A 26,478-nucleotide genomic window follows, 5' to 3' on the forward strand; every position below is an offset into this window, starting at 1 on the left:
CCTGGAGGTGTTGTTTTAGAGCGGTTTTGAAGGAATATAGAGATGCACTTACTTTTATACCTGTTGGGAGTGCATTCCACATTGATGTGGCATAGAAAGAGAATGAGTTAAGACCTTTGTTAGATTGAAATCTGGGTTTAACGTGGTTTGTGGAGCTCCCCCTGGTGTTGTGGTTATGGCGGTCATTTACGTTAAGGAAGTAATTTGACATGTACTTCGGTATCAAGGAGGTGTAGCGGATTTTATAGACTAGGCTCAGTGCAAGTTGTTTTACTCTGTCCTCTACCCTGAGCCAGCCCACTTTGGAGAAGTGGGTTGGATTGAGGTGTGATCTGGGGTGGAGGTCCAAAAGTAACTGGATTAGCTTATTCTGGGATGTTTGGAGTCTAGATTTGAGGGTTTTGGAGGTGCTGGGGTACCAGGAGGTGCAAGCGTAATCGAAGAAGGGTTGAATGAGAGTTCCCGCTAGAATCCTCTAGGTGCTTTTGTTGACCAGAGAGGAGATTCTGTAGAGGAATCTCGTTCTTTGGTTGACCTTTTTGATCACCTTGGTTGCCATTTAATCACAGGAAAGATTAGCCTCTAGAATGGAACCTAGGTAGGTGATCTCATCCTTCCTGGTGATAACAATGTCACCCACTTTTATAGTGAAGTCACTGACCTTCTTAAGTTTGATATGGGACCCAAATAGGATGGATTCCGTTTTACCTAAGTGTATGGATAGCTTGTTGTCAGCGAGCCAGGTGCAAATATTGAGGAGTTCAGCACTGAGGATTTGTTCCACCTGTGACTTGTCCTTGCCGGATACCAGCAGGGCCGAGTCATCCGCAAACAGGAACAATTCACAGTGGCATGCTGATGGCATGTCATTTACGTATATTAGGAACAGTAAAGGTCCTAGTATACTGCCTTGGGGGACTCCACAGCTTACTGAGAGGGGAGGGGACATGGTTCCGTTCACCTCTACCACCTGTTTCCTCCCCTCCAAGTAAGATTGCATCCAGCTCGATGAGGTTTCGTCGAATCCGATTGCTCGGAGCTTATCCAACAGTATAGCGTGGTTAACGGTGTCAGAGGCCTGTCTTCATTCATTTTAATTAATGCAAAATTAATTAATTTTAATGCAAAATATATGCTGATCACTACAACGCCCACAATACTGGGGGGAGAAAATGGAATTATGATTATTTAGCACACGCAATGTGATCTATCAACACTCATCACTGTTTTGCGAGCACTATTTTGCGTTTTATTTACCACACGTCAGAAGGACATGCAAACTGACAGTTCTACACACTGCTGCAGGATCAGTGCCGACGCTGCACAGACAGACAATGGTCAGACAAGAATCTTCAACATTTTTGGACTGACAGAAATTTAAAAAATATTGGACAGGTTGTCTATTCAGCAATTTAATTTTGTTATTGCTGCTGTATGACTTAAAGTGCTGATTAAAATGAAGTTAATTGATGCGTTTTGGTGTCTGCTGGCGTTTGTTTTTTTTTAAATGTTCTTTTTTTTATATTTAGGAAATATATTAGAATAACATACCTCCTACATGAAAATATGTATTTTTTTATGCATTTTTTTGCGTTTGAATCATTACAGGCGCACAAATGCACTGGTGATGCGATCAGTGTGCATACCTTTTCTATTTTCTCTATTGTGAAGCAGAAAAGTTGCTACAGGTTATAGATGTGTGCCGCTGTTATTAGCATGACATGAATTTGCAGTAAATGAGTGTCTCCGTGGCAAAAAAAAAAGGCCCCCCATGCAAAATCCTCTTAAAATAAGGCTGTTGACACCACTTTTGAAGTGCACACAGTAATATTTATCGCGGTAGTTAGCCTTTACAGCTAATACCGTAGCGCGCCGATGTGTTCGCTCTTACAATAACAATGTCGCTAAAGTTTGGTTATTATACAGGTTACGGAACGTAAATGAAGTATTGCTGACCATTTTTGAATGCATTTTAAAGTGATTTAGTGATAGAATTGATTGCTCCAATTAGCTGCATTGATAGCCATTAAGATCGAGACAATTTTCACATGTCAGAAAGCAAAAAACAAAAAAACTTTTATCTTCTTGTCCCTTATGAGGCTTGTGACTGATAGGCAAAATTCCGTCCCCAAAAAAGTGCAGTACCCCTATAAGGTATGGAAAAAATACTGGGCTGTGTTGTTGTTTAGATTTAATTTAATTTTTTTTTTTTTTTTTTTTAATCATGACAATGAATCAGTCTTCAGTAATGTGGACGTTGTACCGATCCGTTGTGGTGAAGAAGGAGCTGAGCCGGAAGGCAAAGCTCTCAATTTGCCGGTCGATCTACGTTCCCATCCTCACCTATGGTCATGAGCTTTGGGTTATGACCGAAAGGATAAGATCACGGGTACAAGCGGCCGAAATGAGTTTCTTCCGCCGGGTGGCGGGGCTCTCCCTTAGAGATAGGGTGAGAAGCTCTGCCATTCGGGAGGAACTCAAAGTAAAGCCGCTGCTCCTTCACATCGAGAGGAGCCAGATGAGGTGGTTCGGGCATCTGGTCAGGATGCCACCCGAACGCCTCCCTAGGGAGGTGTTTAGGGCACGTCCAACCGGTAGGAGGCCACGGGGAAGACCCAGGACACGTTGGGAAGACTATGTCTCCCGGCTGGCCTGGGAACCCCTCGGGATCCCCCGGAAAGAGCTCGACGAAGTGGCTGGGGAAAGGGAAGTCTGGGTTTCCCTGCTTAGGTTGTTGCCCCCGCGACCTGAACTCGGATAAGCGGAAGAAGATGGATGGATGGATATCAATTCATAATTCATTCTAACTATTCTTTTTCTAGGGTCGAATTATACAGTATTTATCAGGGATATTCGACTAAATTGTTTTGAGGGCCACGTTCCAGAAAGCTAAGGGTCAGGGGACTGGATTTCTTCATTTACTAATTTTGCTATTTTGTATAATCCTAAGAACCAGTGTCCTCATTAGTTTTGTCTGAATTGCAAAATTCAGAAAAAATAACTCTAACATCTGACATGATTGTTTGCTATTTTAACATTCTATTTGGCAAAATCAGATTGGTAGAATTCTTTAAAAATGGTTTGTTTCCTGCACGGACATGCCTTTTCATATTAGTCCACACATGTTCATTAGGGTTAAGCTCAAGCTTGATAAAGACCGTTCCAAAAGCTTTATTTGAGCCTGCCAAATCTGTTCCAAAACCAGTTTGGATATCTTTTGGATCATTTAACCTCCCAATTGTTTTCATGTTTCATTTGATTTTAGTGGAAGTTGGTGGTGGTCTTTCTTCATTGCTGATCTACTTTGTACAGTGTATTAGTACTAGTGGCAGGCACACAGCCACAGCGAGCATTATACTGCCACCACCATTCTTGACAGTTATTCACCTTCACCTAGACTTCTCCAAACATAATTTTTGTCACTTTGATCAATTACTACCTTCATCGTTGTCGTGTCTGACCATGATCCCATTGACTAGAAGGCATCCGGCTTGCCCATGTGGGCTGCTAGTAAGGGTGTAACGATTGGTCGATAAATCAATTTATATTCCTGAATTTCAAGTACATCGATCTGTGCTCGGCAAGTTTGCGTTCCAACAGATAGGTATTCATCCAAGATCGTTTTAAAAGGGAAGGGAATCGCTCGTTTTTAGCTTTAATAGAAAAAGGAAAACATTGGATTTAAGAAATGCATATTTTAGATTAGATTAGATTAGATAGTACTTTATTTATTCCGTCAGGAGAGTTCCTTCAGGAAAATTACAATTTTCAGCACAATCCCATTCAAGATCAGACAAACATTAAAGGGAGACAGAACAGGATCGCTGACGGGTCTGCCGGCTTCCAGCGCCCCTTACAAAAAAAGATGAGATACAGGTAAACAAGGGGGGAGAAAAAATAGAAGATTAAAATAAAATGAAAAAAAAAAATCAGTCTTAGCCTGCGCCCTGGAGAGGGGGTGCAGACTGAGGCCAAGGGGAAAAAACAACAACTCATAGCCATAGTACACATCCCTCTTCCATGTGTGTAAGAGGGAAACATCAAACATCAAAGAACACAGAGGACATTAAAGACATTAAAACAGCAGATACAACCAGACACTTCTACATACAGCTATGAATAAAAAGTAAAAGAAACATATCCACTGTGGTGGCCTCTGCGGTGTTCCACGCCATCGTCCGCTGGGGTGGAGGGAGGATGGCCAGAGACAGGAGCAGACCCAACAAAGCAACCAAGACAGCCGACTCCACTCCCGGCCAGTGTCCATTCCGCATGGATGAGCGATGATACGTCCAAGGAGACTGAGGTGTCCGACACCTGCTCACCCAGCCAAGACACCGCGAAGCCTCTCCGTCCCAGCGCTCAGTGCCAGCTCCGCAGCCCTGTCCCCTCATCCGCATCTCCTCCAGTCCCTCCAAACCGACTCCGGTGTGGCAGAGACCCAGCAGCTGGTCTCCATGGCCAAAAGGCTCCCGGGAGGCAGATCCAGAAGTCCACAAAAAAAGCACCACAGAGGTCACGAAAGTGCCACCCCTTGTCACACAGTCCCAAAGGGTCCCGGACCAAAAGGCAAAAAAATATAATAACACATGAAAACAAGAGGGAAACACAAAAGGATGATACAAGAGCACAGAGCTCCTGCCAACAGCAGCGCCATCTTGGAGGTTTTATCTTTATGAGGTTTAGTACTTTTAATAATAAAGATATTAAACGATAAGTCTATTTTCCCGTCCAGGATGTCAGCAAAACAAAAATGGTGGATATTTACGGTGGTCGAGAAAGGCTGTAACAAATAGAATAATATTTGTGACAGATGTGTGCCTTTAACAGGCGGTGCTGTTGTGTTTCTATTGCTGCGCATTTCTTATCAAAACTTTCAGTTACAGCAAGATTACAAAAGCCACAATAAATACAAACGACATAACCCAATGATAAAGCGGCAACACAACTTTGAACCACAGAAGATGTGACCAACACAATGGAAGTGGCAGCAGTGCAAGTAACCGTGATGCCTCGACTGCCGGAACACAAGAAGTTATTTGATGAGAAAGAAAGAAATAGAAGAGATGGATGAAGTAAGCTATGGAAATTAGGAAGCACTAGTCTAACGGCATCAACAGGGATGAGGAGACACACCTGGGACACTGTCCTTCAGTGGCGACGCCAGAGCGGTAAACAGATACTGTATGGCCGGGTCAGGGAACTTATCAGGTAAATCTACCCGTAAAATGTTAGTTGCTGTAATTTTTTTGAAATTTGCGTGAATGTTGTAAGTAAGAGCAGAACATGTTTTCTCTTCTTAATTCAACCTAAATTGTTGGTTGCAATTAATTCAAACAAAATGTGACTGCATCGGCCAACATTTGTTGTTTGTATCCATAATTTATCTATTTATATATATTTCCCTTACAAGAAATAACAGGAATATAGGAAACATCACCTGCAGTGTCCAGTTTGTATTTTACAGTCACATTGCTTTTTTGTTTTTTTTTGCAAAAAAGTTACTGAATCAATTTAAACCCTCTAAACTGTTTCGTATCATATCATTAAAAAAAATAAAAAGTAATTATATATTAGGGCTGTGAAATTTTGGGTGTCCCACGATTCGATTAAATACGATTATAATTAATATTGATACTGTTGTTGATAATATTCATTTTCGTTTCACTACTTTTGGTTTGTTCTGTGTCGTGTTTGTCTCCTCTCAATTGCTCTGTTTATTGCAGTTCTGAGTGTTGCTGGGTCAGGTTTGGTTTTGGAATTCAATCAATCAATCAATCAATCAATCAATGTTTACTTATATAGCCCTAAACCACTAGTGTCTCAAAGGGCTGCACAAACCACTACGACATCCTCGGTAGGACCACATAAGGGCAAGGAAAACTCACACCCAGTGGGACGTCGGTGACAATGATGACTATGAGAACCTTGGAGAGGAGGAAAGCAATGGATGTCGAGTGGGTCTAACATGATACTGTGAAAGTTCAATCCATAATGGATCCAACACAGTCGCAAGAGTCCAGTCCAAAGCGGATCCAACACAGCAGCGAGAGTCCCGTTCACAGCGGAGCCAACAGGAAACCATCCCAAGCGGAGGCGGATCAGCAGCGCAGAGATGTCCCCAGCCGATACACAGGCGAGCAGTACATGGCCACCGGATCGGACCGCAAGGGAGAGTGGGACATAGGAGAAAAAGAAAAGAAACGGCAGATCAACTGGTCTAAAATTGGATTGCATTGTTATGGTATCGTTGTGTAGTGGTTTGTTGGAGTGATTAAAAAATAAATATTCATATATAAAATATTATTTTTAAATAAAAAGAGTAAAAAATAGATTTTTTAAAAATGAGAATCGATTCTGAATCGCACAACGTAAACGATTTGATTCTTATTCGAATCGATTTTTTCCCACACCCCTAATATATATATATATATCGTCCCCGAATTGTATCGGCAACCACAAATATCGAATCAAGTGATTGTTAAAAGGAATTGTTACACTCCAAGCTGCTCGAACTGTTGACTTTGTAAACTTCTGACTGTAACCTACTCATTGGCCTAGTGGTTAGAGTGTCCGCCCTGAGATCGGTAGGTTGGGAGTTAAAACCCCGGCCGAGTCATACCAAAGACTATAAAAATTGGGACCCATTGCCTCCATACTTGGCAGTCAGCATCAAGGGTTGGAATTGGGGGTTAAATCACCAAAAATGATTCCCGGGCGCAGCACTGCTGCTGCCCTCTCTTCCCAGGGGGAGATCAAGGGGATGGGTCAAATGCAGAGGGGCGGCATAGCTCGGTTGGTAGAGTGGCCGTGCCAGCAACTTGAGGGTTGCAGGTTTGATTCGCGCTTCTGCCATCCTAGTCACTGCCGTTGTGTCCTTGAGCAAGACACTTTACCCACCAGCTCCCAATGCCCCCCACACTGGTTTAAATGTAACATAGATATTGGGTTTGACTATGTAAAGCGCTTTGAGTCACTAGAGAAAAGCGCTATATAAATATAATTCACTTCACTTCAGGACAAATTTCACAACACCCAGTGTGTGTGTGACTATCATTGGTACTTTAATTTAATTAATTTAATTTCTTCGAGTGGATTCACGGTGGCAGAGGGGTTAGTGCGTCTGCTTCACAATACGAAGGTCCTGCAGTCCTGGGTTCAAATTCAGGCTCGGGATCTTTCTGTGTGGAGTTTGCATGTTCTCCCCGTGAATGCGTGGGTTCCCTCCGGGTACTCCAGCTTCCTCTCACTTCCAAAGACATGCACCTGGGGATAGGTTGATTGGCAACACTAAATTGGCCCTAGTGTGTGAATGTGAGTGTGAATGTTGTCTGTCTATCTGTGTTGGCCCTGCGATGAGGTGGCGACTTGTCCAGGGTGTACCCCGCCTTCCGCCCGATTGTAGCTGAGATAGGCGCCAGCGCCCCCCGCGACCCCGAAAGGGAATAAGCGGTAGAAAATGGATGGATGGATGGATTAAGTTGGATTTAGGTGAAATTTCCTGAATATTGATGGCCATTTTTTTACCGATGAAGTTTTGTGAATAAAAAAATCACATATGCACATCCAGCCTACAGACAGTAGGTTACATTGTCACACTAAAAAGCAAATCAAAGAACAGTTTCTGTTCTCTGAAGATTATTTCTATTATTTCCAGTTCCTAACACCTCTGTGTTTCCCCCTCCCTAGCAATGTGTCTGTAGCACAGTAACACTCCCTGAATCACACCCTGCTTGGGGCTGACTTAGCCAAAATTGCTGCCTCTGCCGTATCCTTGACATTCTGACTCAGCTCTATTTTGACCGTTATTCACTTCATCCTTCTCGCGCTTCGCTCACACCCTATCTCTCCCTCATCTCTCAGGAGAAAAACTTGGAGTGGTTCCCCCGAATGCGGGCCATGTCTCTAGTGAGCAACGAGGGGTATAACGAGCAGAATGAGATGCGGTGCCTGCAGGAGAAACTGGAGACCACCGTCACGCTAGTAGCTCAGCTCTCTGCCCAGCTGTCTGAGCTCAAGGAGCAGGTAAATAAACATTTGCATACTCTCTTCATCTGTCCGCTATGTACAGTAGCTATAGCCTCTTATTTACTGCGACACAATAAACCTCAGACTTGTCCAGGGTGTACTCGCCTTCCGCCCGATTGTAGCTGACATAGGCACCAGCACCCCCCGCGACCCCAAAAGGGAATAAGCGGTAGATAATGGATGGATGGATGGATAAACCTCAGCTACACAATGCAATCGTTGAATTTACATTTGCCCTATGAGAGGTCACAGGAAATAGGATGAGGATGGCCTGTTTCCTGTGACCTTTTGGACCACATTCTCATTTCCTAATGTGACAATGCAGTTGTTATTCCCCAGACGTATCTTCTCTTCAGGTCCTTCTTTCTTTTACAGTCTAACTGTACTTCATGTAGATAGATAGATAGATAGTACTTTATTTATTCCGTCAGGAGAGTTCCTTCAGGAAAATTACAATTTTCAGCACAATCCCATTCAAGATCAGACAAACATTACAGGGAGACAGAACAGGATCGCTGACGGGTCTGCCGGCTTCCAGCGCCCCTTACAAAAAAGGATGACATACAGGTAAACAAGGGGGGTGGGAAGAAAAAAATAGAAGATTAAAATAGAATTAAAAAATCGGTCTTAGCCTAGGCCCTGGAGTGGGGGTGCCCTCATAGCCATAGTACACATCCCTCTTCCATGTGTGTAAGAGGGAAACATCAAACATCAAAGAACACAGAGGACATTAAAGACATTAAAGCAGCAGATACAAGCAGACACTTCTACATACAGCTATGAATAAAAAGTAAAATAAACATATCCACTGTGGTGGCCTCTGCGGTGTTCCACGCCATCGTTCGCTGGGGTGGAGGGAGCATGGCCAGAGACAGAAGCAGACCCAACAAAGCAACCAAGACAGCCGACTCCACTCTCGGCCAGTGTCCAGTCCGCATGGATGAGCGAGGATACGTCCAAGGTGACTGAGGTGTCCGACACCTGCTCACCCAGCCAAGACACCGGGAAGCCTCTCCGTCCCAGCGCTCAGTGCTAGCTCCACAGTCCTGTCCCCTCATTTGCATCTCCTCCAGTACATCCAAACAGACTCTGGTGTAGCAGAGACCCTGCAGCTGGTCTCCATGGCCAAAAGGCTCCCGGGAGGCAGATCCAGAAGTCCACAAAAAAAGCACCACACAGGTCACGAAAGTGCCACCCCTTGTCAAACAGTCCCAAAGGGTCCCGGACCAAAATGCAAAAAAATAAAATACCACATGAAAACAAGAGGGAAACACAAAAGGATGACACAAGAGCACAGAGCTCCTGCCTACAGCAGCCACTACAGCAGCGCCATGGTCAGTCTACAGGGTACTGCCTGATTGGAATGTTGCTTTCACTTCATGCACACATTGGTCAATCGACTGCATGCCAACTATTACAGTGACTGGTTGGCTGTTAACTCTAACCTCTATATAGTCATTGGCCAGTCTGCAAGGCAGTTATTGCATAGCACGGTCTGATTGGCATATTACTCCCAGGACATTCATTGCTCAGTCTGCAAGCCAATCAGGACACAGCACGCTCTCCCACCTAATTCAGACATTGGCCTGTCTATGTATAAATCATGACGGGCTGACATCATCACCCACAAAAAAGGATGCTCTTTTTATTGACAAGTCTTTTTTTTTCTGGAACCATACCAACATTGATTCCCTGCCCTGCCAACCCTCCCCCAAGCATCCAAAATGCGTAACTTCCTTATACAAATTTTGATGGCCATTCAAATCCATAGTGATGGGCGACTATCACATCATGGAGGGCAACGATGTAAAAAGCTGTCTTGGGGCTGGTTTGATTTGCTTTTTATTAAGGATCCCCATTAGCTGGTTGCCACAACAACCCACTAGTCTTCCTGGGGTCCACAACTCAACACAATTACAAGTAAAAGCATATAATTGTAGCTACGCAACACAGACAAAAATAAAAAAAATAAAAGCATCAAGAAAACAGGCAAACAATTTACAGTCACAGAATAATAATTACCATATAAATATAACTACACAATATGAAACCAAACATAAAAAATCATTAACGAGCAAAGTAATTTAAAAACCCAGATAAAATATTACTTTCATTTTAAAAACCTGTTTACTTTCAGTTTCAGTGCCGGTGAAAATTTGAGGCAGGTTGTTCCAAAGCGATACAGATCTATAAATAAAAGATTTCCACAAAGCATTCTTCCTGGGACGAGGGAGTACAAAATGCCCCTCACTGGACTCCCTGGTATTATTACTGTGCATAGTACTACTGTGAACTACTTGGGCCACGAGAAAAGCAGGAGTTTTACTACCGGTTACTGATTTGAAGAAAATAAGAGTATTAGCTGACAACCTGTTCTGCACTGTTAGCCAGGAAAGAGAAGCATGCATTTGGTTTACATTGGTTCTTAGTGAACAACCCAGAACCAGTCTTGCTGCCCTATTCTGGACAATCTGGAGCTTACTGATCTCACTTTGGTGACTCGGCTGCCGGAGCATGACTGATCACTCACATAACCTGCCTCCCTGGCATGTGAGTCTGGTCACAGGCTTGTCCTTGTTCCCGTTCTGACAGATGTGTCAAAGTAATGATGGAAGCAAGAAAACAACAACATTTGTCAACCTCTCACAGCAGTTTTGGCTGTGACTTGTACCAGCTGATCCAGGTTAACATGGATTTCTGACTTCAAACCTCTGATTTATATGCATGTACTTAAACTAACAGCTTTAGTCAGGTGTGTCATTACCAAAATAATATTTGCACTTCCCATCAACAACTATACTATTCAGAAAAGGTGTCTATATATCCCTGTATTCAAGCTTAAAGGGGAATGCCACCTTTTTTTAAATGTTTCCCATCATCCACAATCCTTATGTGGGACCAGAACACGTCATTTTCTTTTCTGTGCATCCTAAATAATGAAACCACTGCTAGCCTATAAGGTCCTATAAAAAAGAAAACATCCAAAAATCTTCAAGAATGTTTTATATATATGATGTAGGCACATTTATGGTAGTACTGTAATATTTACAGTATTTTGGTCATTTTAAGCACTATCAGAACTTCTTTTCTGGGTGTATTGATTAAAAGCATAGCAACATTCGCTATTTCCTTCAACAACAACTATAACTAATCATGGCTGACTTCATGAGAGCCAACAACGACTACTTTGGGACAAATGACGATACAGAACCTTATCTTTTTTTTAGGATGAACTACAAGTTGTACAAGCCTTGTGCAAAGCAGATCTATCCATCCCATCCATTTTCTACCGCTTATTCCCTTTCGGGGTCGCGGGGGGCGCTGGCGCCTATCTCAGCTACAATCGGGCGGAAGGCGGGGTACACCCTGGACAAGTCGCCACCTCATCGCAGGGCCAACACAGATAGACAGACAACATTCACACTCACATTCACACACTAGGGCCAATTTAGTGTTGCCAATCAACCTATCCCCAGGTGCATGTCTTTGGAAGTGGGAGGAAGCCGGAGTACCCTGAGGGAACCCACGCATTCACGGGGAGAACATGCAAACTCCACACAGAAAGATCCCGAGCCTGGATTTGAACCCAGGACTGCAGGACCTTCGTATTGTGAGGCAGATGCACTAACCCCTCTGCCACCGTGAAGCCCCCAAAGCAGATCTAGTACTAGTGAAACACAGGCATCACATAGCCCTTTAGCTAAGTGCTAAATAAGAAATGCAGAATACAAACATCATAAAATAGTCACTTACTGTATAATGTCTGGTCTCACTGGGATGCCATGCAGAATGATGGGAGACTGATGTTCCCTGTTTAGATAATGAACTAAGAATAATCCTAAAACATGCTGGAGAAAATGAGCATATTGTTGTATTTTCCTAGCGGTGTTTTAGGGTCTAAGTTTGATTTCAAAGTTGACTAACTTTTCGGTTCATGGCCAAAATATTCTAGTACACAAGTGCGAGGCATGATTTATAATCTAGTACAAACTTAGGCAACAGTAGCTCAGTAGCTAACACATCATCATCATCATCATTTATTTTAATTCCTTTCATGAAAATGCATATTTACAAGCTACGTACAACTGACACTTTCATTGTTTGTTTGTTTTTGTGTTTTATACATTTCCATGATCAGAAAAGAGCAGATGGAAGAATAATATTCTTATATTTATCTGCCCCTTTTTTAACACATATTACAGTATTTTAGATGACTTTAAAACTGTTCCCTCCACCAACACCCAAACTCCAACATACTTTTCCATTTTCCTTTAAGCATTTTCACAATGACACGTCCAATCTAAATCAAAATTCAGTTTGATATAATTCCATTTTTCTCTTTTTATAACTGTTTTTAAATACAAAGATATTCTTAAAGCTTTTTAAGTCTTTGTTTAGAGAATTCCATGCTTTCACACCAACAACAGACAAGCACATTTGTTTCAAATTTGTTCGCACTCTTGGATGTTTAAAGTCATACGGCCTTCTGTGGTTCTCATCTTCAGATGTGGACACAAATAACTTGTGTATGTCCTTCGGAAGAACTTTATTTCTCGCTTTGAACATCACTAATGGAGTATTCAATTCTACAATGTATTTTAGTTTTAGTAATCCTGACCTTATAAAGAGTGGATTTGTGTGGTCTCTATATCCTACTTTAAAAATGATTCAAATTGCTCTTTTCTGTGAAAGAAATAAAGGCATTAGGTTGCTATGATATGTATTTCCCCATATTTCTGCACAATAATTGAAATAAGGTAGAATAATTGAGCAATATAACATTCTCATTGTGTTATACGGAAAACTATATTTAACCTTGTTCAAAATAAATAAGCTTTTAGATACCTTATTTTTCACATGCATTATATGAGCTTTCCATGTCAACTTTTCATTTAAGATGAGCCCAAGAAATTGTTTTTAGACACCTCCATTTTCACATTGTTTAGATAGATAGATGGATAGATAGATAGATAGTACTTTATTGATTCCTTCAGGAGAGTTCCTTCAGGAAAATTAAAATTCCAGCAGCAGTGTACAGAGTTGAGATCAATTTAAAGTAAAAAGTAAATAATGGGGGTTTAAATGGAAACAAAATAGAGAAATATTACAAAAAGAATAAAAACAATGGGAATAAAAATATAACAGTTTATGGATAAACTAACTTCTATCTTTCTTTTAATACCGAATACTATATATTTATCCATCCATCCATCCATTTTCTACCGCTTATTCCCTTTCGGGGTCGCGGGGGGCGCTGGCGCCTATCTCAGCTACAATCGGGCGGAAGGCGGGGTACACCCTGGACAAGTCGCCACCTCATCGCAGGGCCAACACAGATAGACAGACAACATTCACACTCACATTCACACACTAGGGCCAATTTTAGTGTTGCCAATCAACCTATCCCCAGGTGCATGTCTTTGGAAGTGGGAGGAAGCCGGAGTACCCGGAGGGAACCCACGCATTCACGGGGAGAACATGAAAACTCCACACAGAAAGATCCCGAGCCTGGATTTGAACCCAGGACTGCAGGACCTTCGTATTGTGAGGCAGACGCACTAACCCCTCTGCCACCGTGAAGCCCTACTATATATTTAGTCTTTTCCAAATTTAAAGATAATTCATTTATATCAAACCGGAATTTTAGTTTAACCATTTCCTCGTCAATATTATTGACCAAGACACTGTTAGTAAAAATAGTTTTTCCTGTGCTAGCTTTTATAACAATGTTGTTAAAGTTTGGTTAATCTGCAGGTCATGGCATGTAAATGGTGCCCTGTCGGCAGTTTTTGGATGTTTTTTTTTTTTTTTTAATTAGAATAGAATAGAATATAATAGAGCACTTCATAGGTTGAATATTACCTTCCAATTACTGGTATTGTTGTCTGCCTCTTGCTAGCAGTTGTTCACTATATAGGATGCACAGAAAATAGAGATATGTGTTCTTGTGTTACATAAGGATTATGGATGATGGGCAAAATAAAAAAGTACGGCTCCCCTTTAACATTCTCTAGCATCTCCTCCCTCATCAGAACTCTGCTGATCTTGGAAATGTACACAGCTGTTATTTCTATACCAATCATTATATAGCCCCAGTGACTGGTAACCGTAACTCTGAACCCCCAAACCCCTAACTCCCATTTCCTGTGACCTCTTACACCAGTCTCCCTTCACTTGTGTGACGATAACACACTTTATTGCCCAAACTGGTCCTTCCTTACCGCACAGTCCGATTGTTCAGACGTTGTGGTCATTAGCCAGACTACAAGTCAGCCATTACACACAACATTCAGACATTGCTCAGTCTCCATGCCAATCATCACATGCCGCATCAGCGATTGGTTGGCTCCTACCTCTGAACCCAAACCTTCTCAAAGAGTGGGGCAGGTCCCTCTGATGGGGCTCGGTGCGATGTGGGGTGTGTGCGTCCTCGGTTAAAATGTTAAAAAAAAAAATTGCCGTGCTTGAATGAGATGAAGCAAAGCGTATGTAGCGCTTGGCTTCATTGTGACTACAATGGAAGATAGAAAAGACTGATGCGGTATTTTTTTTATTGTTAATAAGGATATAAAGGTATGCAGAGGTGTATTTATAACAATTTTATAGGCTAATTATACTATTTATAGTCGTGGGGGATAGTGGGAGGGCGCGACATATTTTTTTCTTCTTGTAGGGGAGTGACAGAAAATAATTGAGAAGCACTGCTTTAACCCTCTAAGGCCCTGTTTACACTAAGCCGGATAAGGTTATCCAGGGCAAATCACACCTAACCTTATCCGTGTTCACACACAACAATGCCACCGTTTAAGACCCTTGCCCTACGCATGCACGGAAAATGTGCGCGTCATAGTTACTTCCAGTGTTGCTTTTTGTGCAAGTTCTTAAATTTAACTTATCTAAACAATATCCATTGTTGTGGTATTTCAATTAACTGGAATCCATCTCCGGGTTGGGGAGGAGACCCTGCCCCAAGTGGAGGAGTTCAAGTACCTAGGAGTCTTGTTCACGAGTGAGGGAAGAGTGGATCGTGAGATCGACTGGCGGATCGGTGCGGCGTCTTCAGTAATGCGGACGTTGTACCGGTCCGTTGTGGTGAAGAAGGAGCTGAGCCGGAAGGCAAAGCTCTCAATTTACCGGTCGATCTACGTTCCCATCCTCACCTATGGTCATGAGCTTTGGGTCATGACCGAAAGGATAAGATCACGGGTACAAGCGGCCGAAATGAGTTTCCTCCGCCGTGTGGCGGGGCTCTCCCTTAGAGATAGGGTGAGAAGCTCTGCCATCCGGGAGGAACTCAAAGTAAACCCGCTGCTCCTTCACATCGAGAGGAGCCAGATGAGGTGGTTCGGGCATCTGGTCAGGATGCCACCCGAACGCCTCCCTAGGGAGGTGTTTAGGGCACGTCCAACCGGTAGGAGGCCACGGGGAAGACCCAGGACACGTTGGGAAGACTATGTCTCCCGGCTGGCCTGGGAACGCCTCGGGATCCCCCGGGAAGAGCTAGACGAAGTGGCTGGGGAGAGGGAAGTCTGGGTTTCCCTGCTTAGGCTGTTGCCCCCGCGACCCGACCTCGGATAAGCGGAAGATGATGGATGGATGGATGGATGGATGGAATCCAGTGTGCTGTGGGGAACCTTTTGTAGTAAATCACATCTGAGCCGTCATAAATTAATCAAATCTTTATCGGACACGTAAACAATGTGATAAAGAACATTTTGCAACAATAAATCTTGGGATTTACATTTTTGTTCAGGGCACCCCTGACTCTTTTGCTTTCACCTTTGTCTATTCGTTTTTTTGGTGAGTTCGTTGAGTCCGCAACATACATAAATCAATCAATGTTTATTTATATAGCCCTAAATCACAAGTGCCTCAAAGAGTTGCACAAGCCATAATGACATCCTCGGCTCAGAGCCCACAAAAGGGCAAGGAAAAACTCACAACCCAGTGGGACGTCAATGTGGATGACTATGAGAAACCTTGGAGAGGACCGCAGATGTGAGTGACACCCACCCCAGAGGAGAAAAAAAAAGAAACGGCAGATCAACTGGTCTAAAAAGGGGTTCTATTTAACGGCTAGAGTATACAAATTAGTTTTAAGATGGGACTTAAACGCTTCTACTGAGGTAGCATCTCTAACTTTTATCGACCGGAAGGGCATTCCAGAGTACTGGAGCCCGAATAGAAAATGCTGTATAGCCCGCTGACTTTTATTGGCTCTGGGAATCACTAATAAGCCGGAGTCCTTTGAACGCAGATTTCTTGCCGGGACATATGGTACAATACAATCAGCAATATAGGATGGAGCTAGACCGTGTAGTATTTTATACGTAAGTAGTAAAACCTTAAAGTCACATCTTAAGTGCACAGGAAGCCAGTGCAGGTGAGCCAGTACAGGCGTAATGTGATCAAACTTTCTTGTTCTTGTCAAAAGTCTAGCAGCCGCATTTTGTACCAACTGTAATCTTTTAATGCTAGACATGGGGAGACCCGAAAATAATACGTTACAGTAATCGAGGCGAGACGTAACAAACGCATGGATAATGATCTCAGCGTCTTTAGTGGACAGAATGGAGCGAATTTTAGCGATATTACGGAGATGAAAGAAGGCCGTTTTAGTAACGCTTTTAATGTGTGCCTCAAACAAGAGAGTTGGGTCAAAGATGATAATCAGATTTTTTACCAAATTGCCTTGTATAATTATTTGGTTGTCAAATGTTAAGGTGGTATTATTAAATAGGGGTCGGTGTCTAACAGGGCCGATAATCAGCATTTCCGTTTTCTTAGCGTCGAGTTGCAAAAAGTTATCGGATATCCATTGTTTAATTTCATTAAGACACGCCTCCAGCTGATTACAATCCGGCGTGTTGGTCAGCTTTAGGGCCATGTAGAGTTGGGTGTCATCAGCGTAACAGTGAAAGCTAACACCGTATTTGCATACGTTGTCAGGGCCAAGAACCCAACCCTGGGGAACTCCACACGTTACCTTGACATTGTTATGGGAGACGCACTGCATCCTGTCAGTAAGATAAGCGTTAAACAAAGACAAGGCTAAGTCTGACATACCAATACGTGTTTTGATACGCTTTAATAAAATATTATGATCGACGGTATCGAAAGCAGCGCTAAGATTAAGAAGCAGCAACATAGTTGACGCATTGCGGACAATAACTGATACCGTCTGCTTTGCCATTTCAAAAGCATTCTCCTTTTCCGTAGTTAGTTTTCCCTCGTTGGCCAGGTAATACAAAGCCCACGCTACCTTTTTTATCACATCCACGGGTGCTCGCATTCTCGTTGACTCTCCTTCGACAAATGAACAAAGTTTTTCGCTAAGTAAATTCACAGCTGACCTTGATCAACATTGGAAAGTTCTTGTTCCGTCTGAGAAGTGTTGTATCCAAAATAGCTGCAATCGCTTTCCCTTAGGGTTTTCATGTGTGATTTCCACAAGCGTCTTTACATTTAGAAGAAGGAGAAACGTGGCCATGTCTGAATGACTCGCCTCCATATTTCCAGTGTTTACCTTTGAGTTACGAAACCGCTTTATTATGAAGTTGGCTGTGGCGCGTCCTTCATGACGTCTCCTCCTGTGTGGGCGCGATCTTTCTGGCGTCACTTCCTCTCCGACCACAGTTTGTAAACAATCAATGAGTCCATACAAAGCTAAGTGCCGGATATTTAAGAAATACACGACGTACTTACTTATCCGAGGAGGGGTACCTAAACCACTGGTCCCCAACCATTTTGTAGCTGCGGACCAGTCAACGCTTGATAATTTGTCCCGCGGCCCGGCGTCATGAAAAAGGGAGGTTTTTGGGTTGGTGCACTAATTGTAAGTGTATATTGTGTTTTTTAATGTTGATTTAATAAAAAAAAATAAAAATTACAATAAAAAATAAAATAAATTAATAAAAAATTCTTCTGCGGCCCTGTACTAATCGGGCCACAGCTCAGTACCGGGCTGCGAATTTGAAGATAAACTATGTAGTTGGGGACCACTGCCTTACACGAGGGTTTAGTGTGGCTGAAACTGGGCTAAATAATTATCCGTTTAAGGGGTTAAACGACTTAGTGTAGACATGGCCTAAGACAGGGGCTCTCAAAGTTTTTTCACCATTTACCATCTCAGAAAAGACTTGGCTCTTTACACAATAATAACCAACATTAAAATACAGTAACGCACTAGGCCTATTTATTAATTAAAAACAAGGCAGAGGTTTAATTTAACAATTATATTGAATATTTTTGGCCACTGTGATATTACACACAGTTTGAACAGTAACTGTGTTTGAATATAGGAAAATAAGACACTTGCTTTAATCAAGGGATTCTTTGGCGTTCCACTAGGTTAGGGGTCGGGAACCTTTTTGACTGAGAGAGCCATGAAAGCCAAATACTTTAAAATGTATTTCCGTGAGAGCCATATCATATTTTTTAACACTGAATACATCCAAATGCGTGCATTTTTTTAAGTAAGAACGACATTTTTAGAGTATAATAAGTTTTTAATTATTTTTAATAACAATGTTATTTCTTGAACAGGTGCGGTAGAAAACGGATGAATGGATTAGAATGCATGAGAACGTTTTATATTTTGAACGTTATTTTTAACAATGTGATTACCAGCGGAATTATTCATTACTTATCGTGTTAAGCAATGTCAGCTAAGATTTATCTGAAAGCCAGGTGCAGTCATCAAAAGAGCCATATCTGGCTCTAGAACCATAGGTTCCCTACCCCTGCACTAGATAGAGCCCATATTGCAGTTTGAGAATCACTGCTCCAAGGACTTTATAGTCAGTCTACGAGTCAGTCATTATACTACCGCTGACTTGGAAATGTACATAATTACGTGTGCTTTACTCTACGATACCATAATAAATGAGTGAATGTGCGATATAATTATTCTTTTAGGCATTAAGTTGAATATATGTAACTGTAATACTGCAATTTGTATCCAAATAGATAATTTAACACTTTCATCCCCCCAATACAATTATCCAAATTGTTAATTGTGATTGTTATAAGCTGACAAAGGCCCCGTTTTCACTGAAAACCAAATCAGATTTTTGGGCTCTCAAGTGACGCAGGTCTGATTTTTTGATTTTTTTTGCCAGTCTAAACGCTCCAAAGTACTTCAAATCTGATCTTTTTGCATCAGATTCAGACCACATCAGGGGGTAATCTGAATCCAATTGGAATCTGATCTTTTAAAATGTGACTTCAGTCTAATCGCAATGCGTCCGAGACAGACGTCGCCAGATGCAGTGGATACTTCCAGTGATCAAAGTCTATTTAAAACGACCAAATTTTTGGTGCATCACTTGTCAATAGTGTGCAAATAATAAGCTAATATATTACCCTATATCAGTGGTCACCAACGCAGTGCCCGCGGGCACCAGGTAGCCCGTAAGGACCAGATGAGTAGCCTGCTGGCCTGTTCTAAAAATAACTCAAATAGCAGCACTTACCAGTGAGCTGCCTCTATTTTTTTAAATTGTATTTATTTACTAGCAAGCTGGTTTCGCTTTGCTCGACATTTTTAATTCTAAGAGAGACAAAACTCAAATAGAATTTGAAAATCCCCAAAAATATTTTAAAGACTTGGTCTTCACTTGTTTAAATAAATTCATTTATTTTTTTACTCTGCTTCTTATAATTTTCAGAAAGACAATTTTAGACAAAAAATACAACCTTAAAAATGACTTTTTTGATTTTTGACCACATATACCTTTTTACCTTTTAAATTATTTCCTCTTTTTTCCTGACAATTTAAATGAATGTTCAACAAATATTTGTGAAATATTTCTTCACACTTATTATGATTAAAATTTAAAAAAAAAAATCTGGCAAATCTAGAAAATCTTTAGAATCAAATTTAAATCTTATTTCAAATTTTTTTTTAAGTTCTTTAAAAAAAATTGTTCTGGAAAATCTAGGAGAAATAATTATTTTTCTTTGTTAGAAATATAGCTTGGTCCAATTTGTTATATATTCTAACAAAGTGCAGATTGGATTTTACTCTATATAAAACATGTCATCAAAATTCTAAAATTAATCTTAATCAGGAAAAATTACTAATGATGTTCCATAAATTATTTTTTAAATTTTTTCAAAAAGATTAGAATTAGCTAGTTTTTCTCTTCTTTTTTTTGGTTGAATTTTGAATTTTAAAGAGTCGAATTTGAAGATAAACTATGTTTCAAAATTAAATTTTAAATTTTTACCTGTTTTCTTCTCTTTTAAACCGTTCAATTCAGGGTTTTTTCATCATTTATTCTCTACAAAAAACTTTCCGTAAAAGGAAAAAAAATGTACGACGGAATGACAGACAGAAATACCCATTTTTTAATTAATATATAGATGTATTTATTAAAGGTAAATTAAGCAAATTGGCTATTTCTGGCAATTCATTTAAGTGTGTATCAAACTGGTAGCCCTTCGCATTAATCAGTACCCAAGAAGTAGCTCTTGGTTTCAAAAAGGTTGGTGACCCCTGCCCTATATACACCCATTCATACATTTTAATTAATTTAATTTATTTTTGAGTTGAGTTGAATTTGAGTTTATTTTGAACATGCAAGCATACAACATGATACATCACAATTTCCAGTTTCTCTATTCAATATGTTCGAAAAGGAGTAGGAAGAAGCAGAGCTTATTTGATCCTACCCCTTTTCCTTTACATAGCAGTTGCTAAAACTTTTGTTCACTTCGTGTTCTCAATGTATTCACAATATACTCCACGTGATTGGGGACGGCGTGGCGCAGTGGGAGAGTGGCCGTGTGCAACCCGAGGGTCCCTGGTTCAAATCCCACCTAGTACCATCCTCGTCACGTCCGTTGTGTCCTGAGCAAGACACTTCACCCTTGCTCCTGATGGGTGCTGGTTGGCGCCTTGCATGGCAGCTCCCTCCATCAGTGTGTGAATGTGTGTGTGAATGGGTGAATGTGGAAGTAGTGTCAAAGCGCTTTGAGTACTTTGAAAGGTAGAAAAGCGCTATACAAGTACAACCCATTTATCATTTATTTATTTAAGTAATCACAATAAAAATAAATAAATAATAATTGGTGAAGTTAGTTGCATTTTATACGATATTTACAATTATTTTGAGAATGAAAGAATGGATGGATGAATAAATTCAGAATTTTTATCAGGGTTCTTTTTTGTACTTTGTAAACACTTACAGTTTGAAGAGTTTCTTGAAGTGGATCATATTAGTACATTCTTTGATTTATTTGCTTAATCCATTCCATTATTTAATTCCACATACTGATATACTGAAGGTCTTAAGTTCAAGCTGTCTTGGATCCGCTTGAACTGAACTCTCGCGGCTGTGTTGGAGCCACTATGGATTGAACTTTCACAGTATCATGTTAGACCCGCTCGACATCCATTGCTTTCGGTCCCCTAGAGAGGGGGGGTTGCCCACATCTGAGGTCCTCTCCAAGGTTTCTCATAGTCAGCATTGTCACTGGCGTCCCACTGGATGTGAATTCTCCCTGCCCACTGGGTGTGAGTTTTCCTTGCCCTTTTGTGGGTTCTTCCGAGGATGTTGTAGTCGTAATGATTTGTGCAGTCCTTTGAGACATTTGTGATTTGGGGCTATATAAATAAACATTGATTGATTGATTAAGTGTTGTATGTGCGTACAAATGATTTAAATTACATTTTTCTCTAAGATTATCATTTTTATATTTTCACATAAAAAACAACACATTTTTAAGTTGTGGCGACTTATTTTATTTTGTAGTAGTAGCAACTTCCTCTTGGTGAACTTCCTTTGTTTTCACTTTATCGCACTGCACCTGCAAGAGACGTCGAGGCCCCATCGGGGCCACATTGGGGCCACGTGTACGTTTACACTGCAGTCTGATAAAAAGCACATTTTAATTGCAGTGTAAACATCCATCCATCCATCCATTTCTACCGCTTATTCCCTTTCGGGGTCGCGGGGTCGCTGGCGCCTATCTGAGCTACAATCGGGCGGAAGGCGGGGTACACCCTGGACAAGTCGCCACCTCATCGCAGGGCCAACACAGATAGACAGACAACATTCACACTCACATTCACACACTAGGGCCAATTTAGTGTTGCCAATCAACCTATCCCCAGGTGCATGTCTTTGGAAGTGGGAGGAAGCCGGAGTACCCGGAGGGAACCCACGCATTCACGGGGAGAACATGCAAACTCCACACAGAAAGATCCCGAGCCTGGATTTGAACCCAGGACTGCAGGACCTTCGTATTGTGAGGCAGACGCACTAACCCCTCTGCCACCGTGAAGCCCGCAGTGTAAACAGTCAGCTGGAAAAAATCACATATCAAAAAAATCTGATTTGGGCCACTTTGGCCTGCAGTGCTCCACGAGCAGGACCATGTCAAGACCACATGTGATTGCCAGGGTAAAGGTTCCCGGGACGTTTTGCTGTCCAGTCATTACCACAATGCTGGTGTGTCAAGAGCTCATGTGAATGAGAAAGTACCACACACACTGTGCACGTGGCTCTCCAATTTGCCATTTGCAACCTAAAAAAAAAAAGTTGAAAATTACCACAGAATGATTGTTTGCCATTTCCAAAATAGTGGTGCAAACAAACTAAAACCATAATCAAATAAAAACAATTGTTTCTTTCTTTTTTCAAACTCCACCTCTAAATGAGTGTGTGTCCCCTCCACAGATGACGGAGCAGAGGAAACACAAGCAGAGGCGTGGATTCTTGGGTTCTCAACAGACAAACGCTCACATCCCGACCCACTGAGGGCCCCAGAACCCAAATAAGGTGACATTACTTAGACTCTGGTCTGCAGGATTGGACCAGCTTTCTGCCTGTAAAGAACAATACGGATGCATACTGTACAGGTATATGCAAACCTACATATGGAGGATTTGTCACAGGGTGCCTTTAGTTTGAGGCCATTTCCAGCTAACTGCACACTTGCATGCCGAGGGACTCCGCTTTGTGAGTAGGTCTGACTCACTACTGCCAATATGTTGTTAGCAAAGTGCGAGTGTCCCCAACTGCGGGTGAAGGGAGTCGTTGCACTCAGATGTGTTGTTCTGCTGCCCTATTGCCTTCTTTTCCTAATGGTCAAAAAATGGTTAACTGGTAAATTTCATCTGACTACGTTCACTAACTTCTACTACGCTTTCTTTAGCCTTTTAAAATTGCTGGTAAGAATATGTTCATAACTGGAGTTATTTTTTTACATTTTGAAAATGCTGCCTTACTTGTATTTTTTTAAACTGGATCAAAGAGCAATTTCACTTTAATATGCACGTTTCTATTGAAAAGGGAGAAACTTGTAACGAGAGACTAGTTTGGACAGTTTTAGGGGTATTTTGGCTTTGGACTATGATGCGTTCACTGCACCGTGTTATTTTCTCTGTTGAAATTTCCTCCGTATGATAATTGAATGTGAATAAAATTGATAGCTACTTATTGCAGGATTTACTTGACGGTCATGTTGTGCCTAAATCATACATTGGCTTCTCTAAGACCTATTAATGTGTTTGTGTTGTCGTCTCACTTTTTATTAAAACATGTCTATTGTAATAAATGTTAAAAATTACTCATTTGTGTACTTTGTAAGCGCATTCATATTTGTTCCCCAAAACAACTCGACTGTAGACGGAAGGGAGCCGCGGCTTCATTCAAACCAGATTATATTTCTACTCATCACTCATCTAATATTAGATGCAAAGTTCTAATGGTGTCACTGAGCTGTTGCATTCATGCTGATTATTACTGGACCACAAATACACACCAAACACTTGCAGACTAGATAGGAATTGTGGTCCATAAAGATTCTCAAACAACTGTATTTTCCGGACTATACCGCTACTTTTTTCCCTCAGCTGTGATAAACCCTGCGATTTTATACAAAGGTGCGACTAATCTACGGATTTTTCTTCGCTTACAGTTAAAATATGGAATATATTAAGCAAAGAAATCTAAAATGATTCACTTTAAGAATCTGTTCAAACTTAAAATGTTTACAAAGTACAAGGAAGAATGATACTGATAAACATCGAGTTGATTCAGTTTGAGTATGTCATAGTCAGTTCCATATAATATACAGTACATACATATTTACAGAGAACAATATTGCGCTCACCGAAAGGCAAAGCTCTAAATTTACCAGTCGATCTACGTTCCTATGCTCACCTATGGTCATGAGCTTTGGGTTATGACCGAAAGGACAAGATCACGGGTACAAGCGGCCGAAATGAGTTTCCTCCGCCGTGTGGCGGGGCTCTCCCTTAGAGATAGGTTGAGAAGCTCTGTCATCCGGGAGGATTTCAAAGTAAAGCCGCTGCTCCTCCACATTGAGAGGAGCCAGATGAGGTGGTTCGGGCATCTGATCACCTCCCTAGGGAGGTGTTTCTGGCACGTCCAACCAGTAGAAGGCCAAGGGGAAGACCCAGGACATGTTTGGAAGGCTATGTCTCCCGGTTGGCCTGGGAACGCCTCGGGATCCCCCGGGAAAAGCTGGACGAAGTGGCTGGGGAGAGGAAAGTCTGGGCTTCCCTGCTTAGGCTGCTGCCCCCGCGTCCAGACCTCGGATAAGCGGAAGAAGATGGATGAATGGATGGGAATATTGCGCTCAACAACAATATTACTATTTCACAAAAGACAATAAAGATTAAACCTATCTCAAAAGGGTCATGGGAAGAAGTATAAACTTTGTGAATCCCACCTTTTTTCCATAGTTAAAATTTGATTAATAACATTCAGTTTCGGGCTTCACGGTGGCAGAGGGGTTAGTGTGTCTGCCTCACAATACGAAGGTCCTGAGTAGTCCTGGGTTCAATCCCGGGGTCTTTCTGTGTGGAGTTTGCATGTTCTCCCCGTGAATGCGTGGGTTCCCTCCGGGTACTCCGGCTTCCTCCCACCTCCAAAGACATGCACCTGGGGATAGGTTGATTGGCAACACTAAATTGGCCCTAGTGTGTGAATGTGAGTGTGAATGTTGTCCGTCTATCTGTGTTGGCCCTGCGATGAAGTGGCGACTTGTCCAGGGTGTACCCCGCCTTCCGCCCGATTGTAGCTAAGATAGGCACCAGCGACCCCAAAGGAAATAAGTGGTAGAAAATGGATGGATGGGAATATCCAGTTTCCTCTGAACCAAATATTATCACGTTTATCTGGATTTACTTTACTCTATTTGCTCGGAGGGCAGCACAGTGGCAGAGGGGTTAGTGCGTTTGCCTCACAATACGAATGTCCTGGGTTCGATCCTGTGCTCAGGACCTTTCTGTGTGGAGTTTGCATCTTCCCCCCGTGACTGTGTGGGTTCCCTCCGGGTACTCCGGCTTCCTCCCACCTCCAAAAACATGGATTTGCTCGGATTAATGTGTAGAAGTAGATTTATTCTCATCAGTCATCTTATTCATCTCATGAAGGACTTTTTTTTTACTTTTCTGTTTTGTTTGTTGTTTGATCAGCTGTTTTACTGGCGTATTACAGGCAGCGTTTTGTCACATTTAAGGTATCTAAATAAACATTTACAAAATCTTTCTATGTAAATAAATTATTTTGCAAACATATTGGTATACATCTGCGGCTAATATATGGAAAAATTATTTTTCTTCTAAAATGTCATGGTGCAGTTTTTAGTCTGGAAAATAAGGTGCTACAATCAAACCTTCTGTCAAGCTTGTCACTGACAGTTTGGTTATGTTTTGTTTTTTCCTGTGTTTTATTTCCTGTCAGCGTTCTTATTTTTGTTCATTTTCATGCTTGTCTCCCTGAGCGCTGTTTCCCTTTAGCTGCGGCTGATTGGCACCTGGCCACACCTGATGTCAATCAGCCGGCTACTATTTATACTTACCTCGTCCTCCAGTCAGTGCTGGAGTATTGTAAGCTGTAAGTTTTCTCGTTTCCTGTTCGCTTTTTCCAGTTCACCTGTTTTCCTGGTTTCCTGTCTCCTGGTTCCTAGTTTGTGTTTTTCCTGCATTTTTTGGACATTAAAATTCATTTCTTCCTGTATCAAACCTGCCATCTTTGCATTATGGGGTTCATAACCACTATTTCCTCACACAATACTCCAGCCAAATACGAACCCCGTGGAGATCTCTATAGCGGAGAGGCTTGACAGGATGCTGGTGCCGCCATCAACCCCGGTGAGTCCGCCCACGCCGGCAGACGAGCCGCCTGCTTTTCTGACTCCGCTCACGCCGGTAGACGAGCCGCCTGCTTTTCTGACTCCGCCCACGCCGGTAGACGAGCCGCCTGCTTTTCTGACTCCGCCCACGCCGGTAGACGAGCCGCCTGCTTTTCTGACTCCGCCCACGCCGGTAGACGAGCCGCCTGCTTTTCTGACTCCGCCGGCAGATGAGCCGCCTGCTTTTCTGACTCCGCCGGCAGAAGAGCCACCTGCTTTTCTGACTCCGCCCACGCCGGCAGACGAGCCGCCTACTTTTCTGACTCCGCCCACGCCGGT

General features: G+C 42.0%; 1 protein-coding gene across 5 annotated transcripts in view; it reads left to right on the forward strand.

The window, feature by feature from the left end:
• itpr2 (inositol 1,4,5-trisphosphate receptor, type 2) overlaps window positions 1-23,604 on the forward strand; it is a 155,078-nt gene extending 131,474 nt beyond the window's left edge. For all 5 annotated transcript variants that reach the window (XM_061917516.1, XM_061917519.1, XM_061917517.1 and 2 more), the window contains exons 56-57: window positions 7,864-8,025; window positions 22,713-23,604. In XM_061917516.1, coding sequence (XP_061773500.1) covers window positions 7,864-8,025; window positions 22,713-22,793 — 243 coding nt within the window. In that variant the 3' untranslated portion in view covers window positions 22,794-23,604. The remainder of the gene's footprint in view (window positions 1-7,863; window positions 8,026-22,712) is intronic.
• Window positions 23,605-26,478: the final 2,874 nt, after the last annotated feature.

This window comes from Nerophis ophidion, linkage group LG12 (genome assembly GCF_033978795.1).
Source record: "Nerophis ophidion isolate RoL-2023_Sa linkage group LG12, RoL_Noph_v1.0, whole genome shotgun sequence".
Classification (NCBI taxonomy): Eukaryota; Metazoa; Chordata; class Actinopteri; order Syngnathiformes; family Syngnathidae; genus Nerophis; species Nerophis ophidion.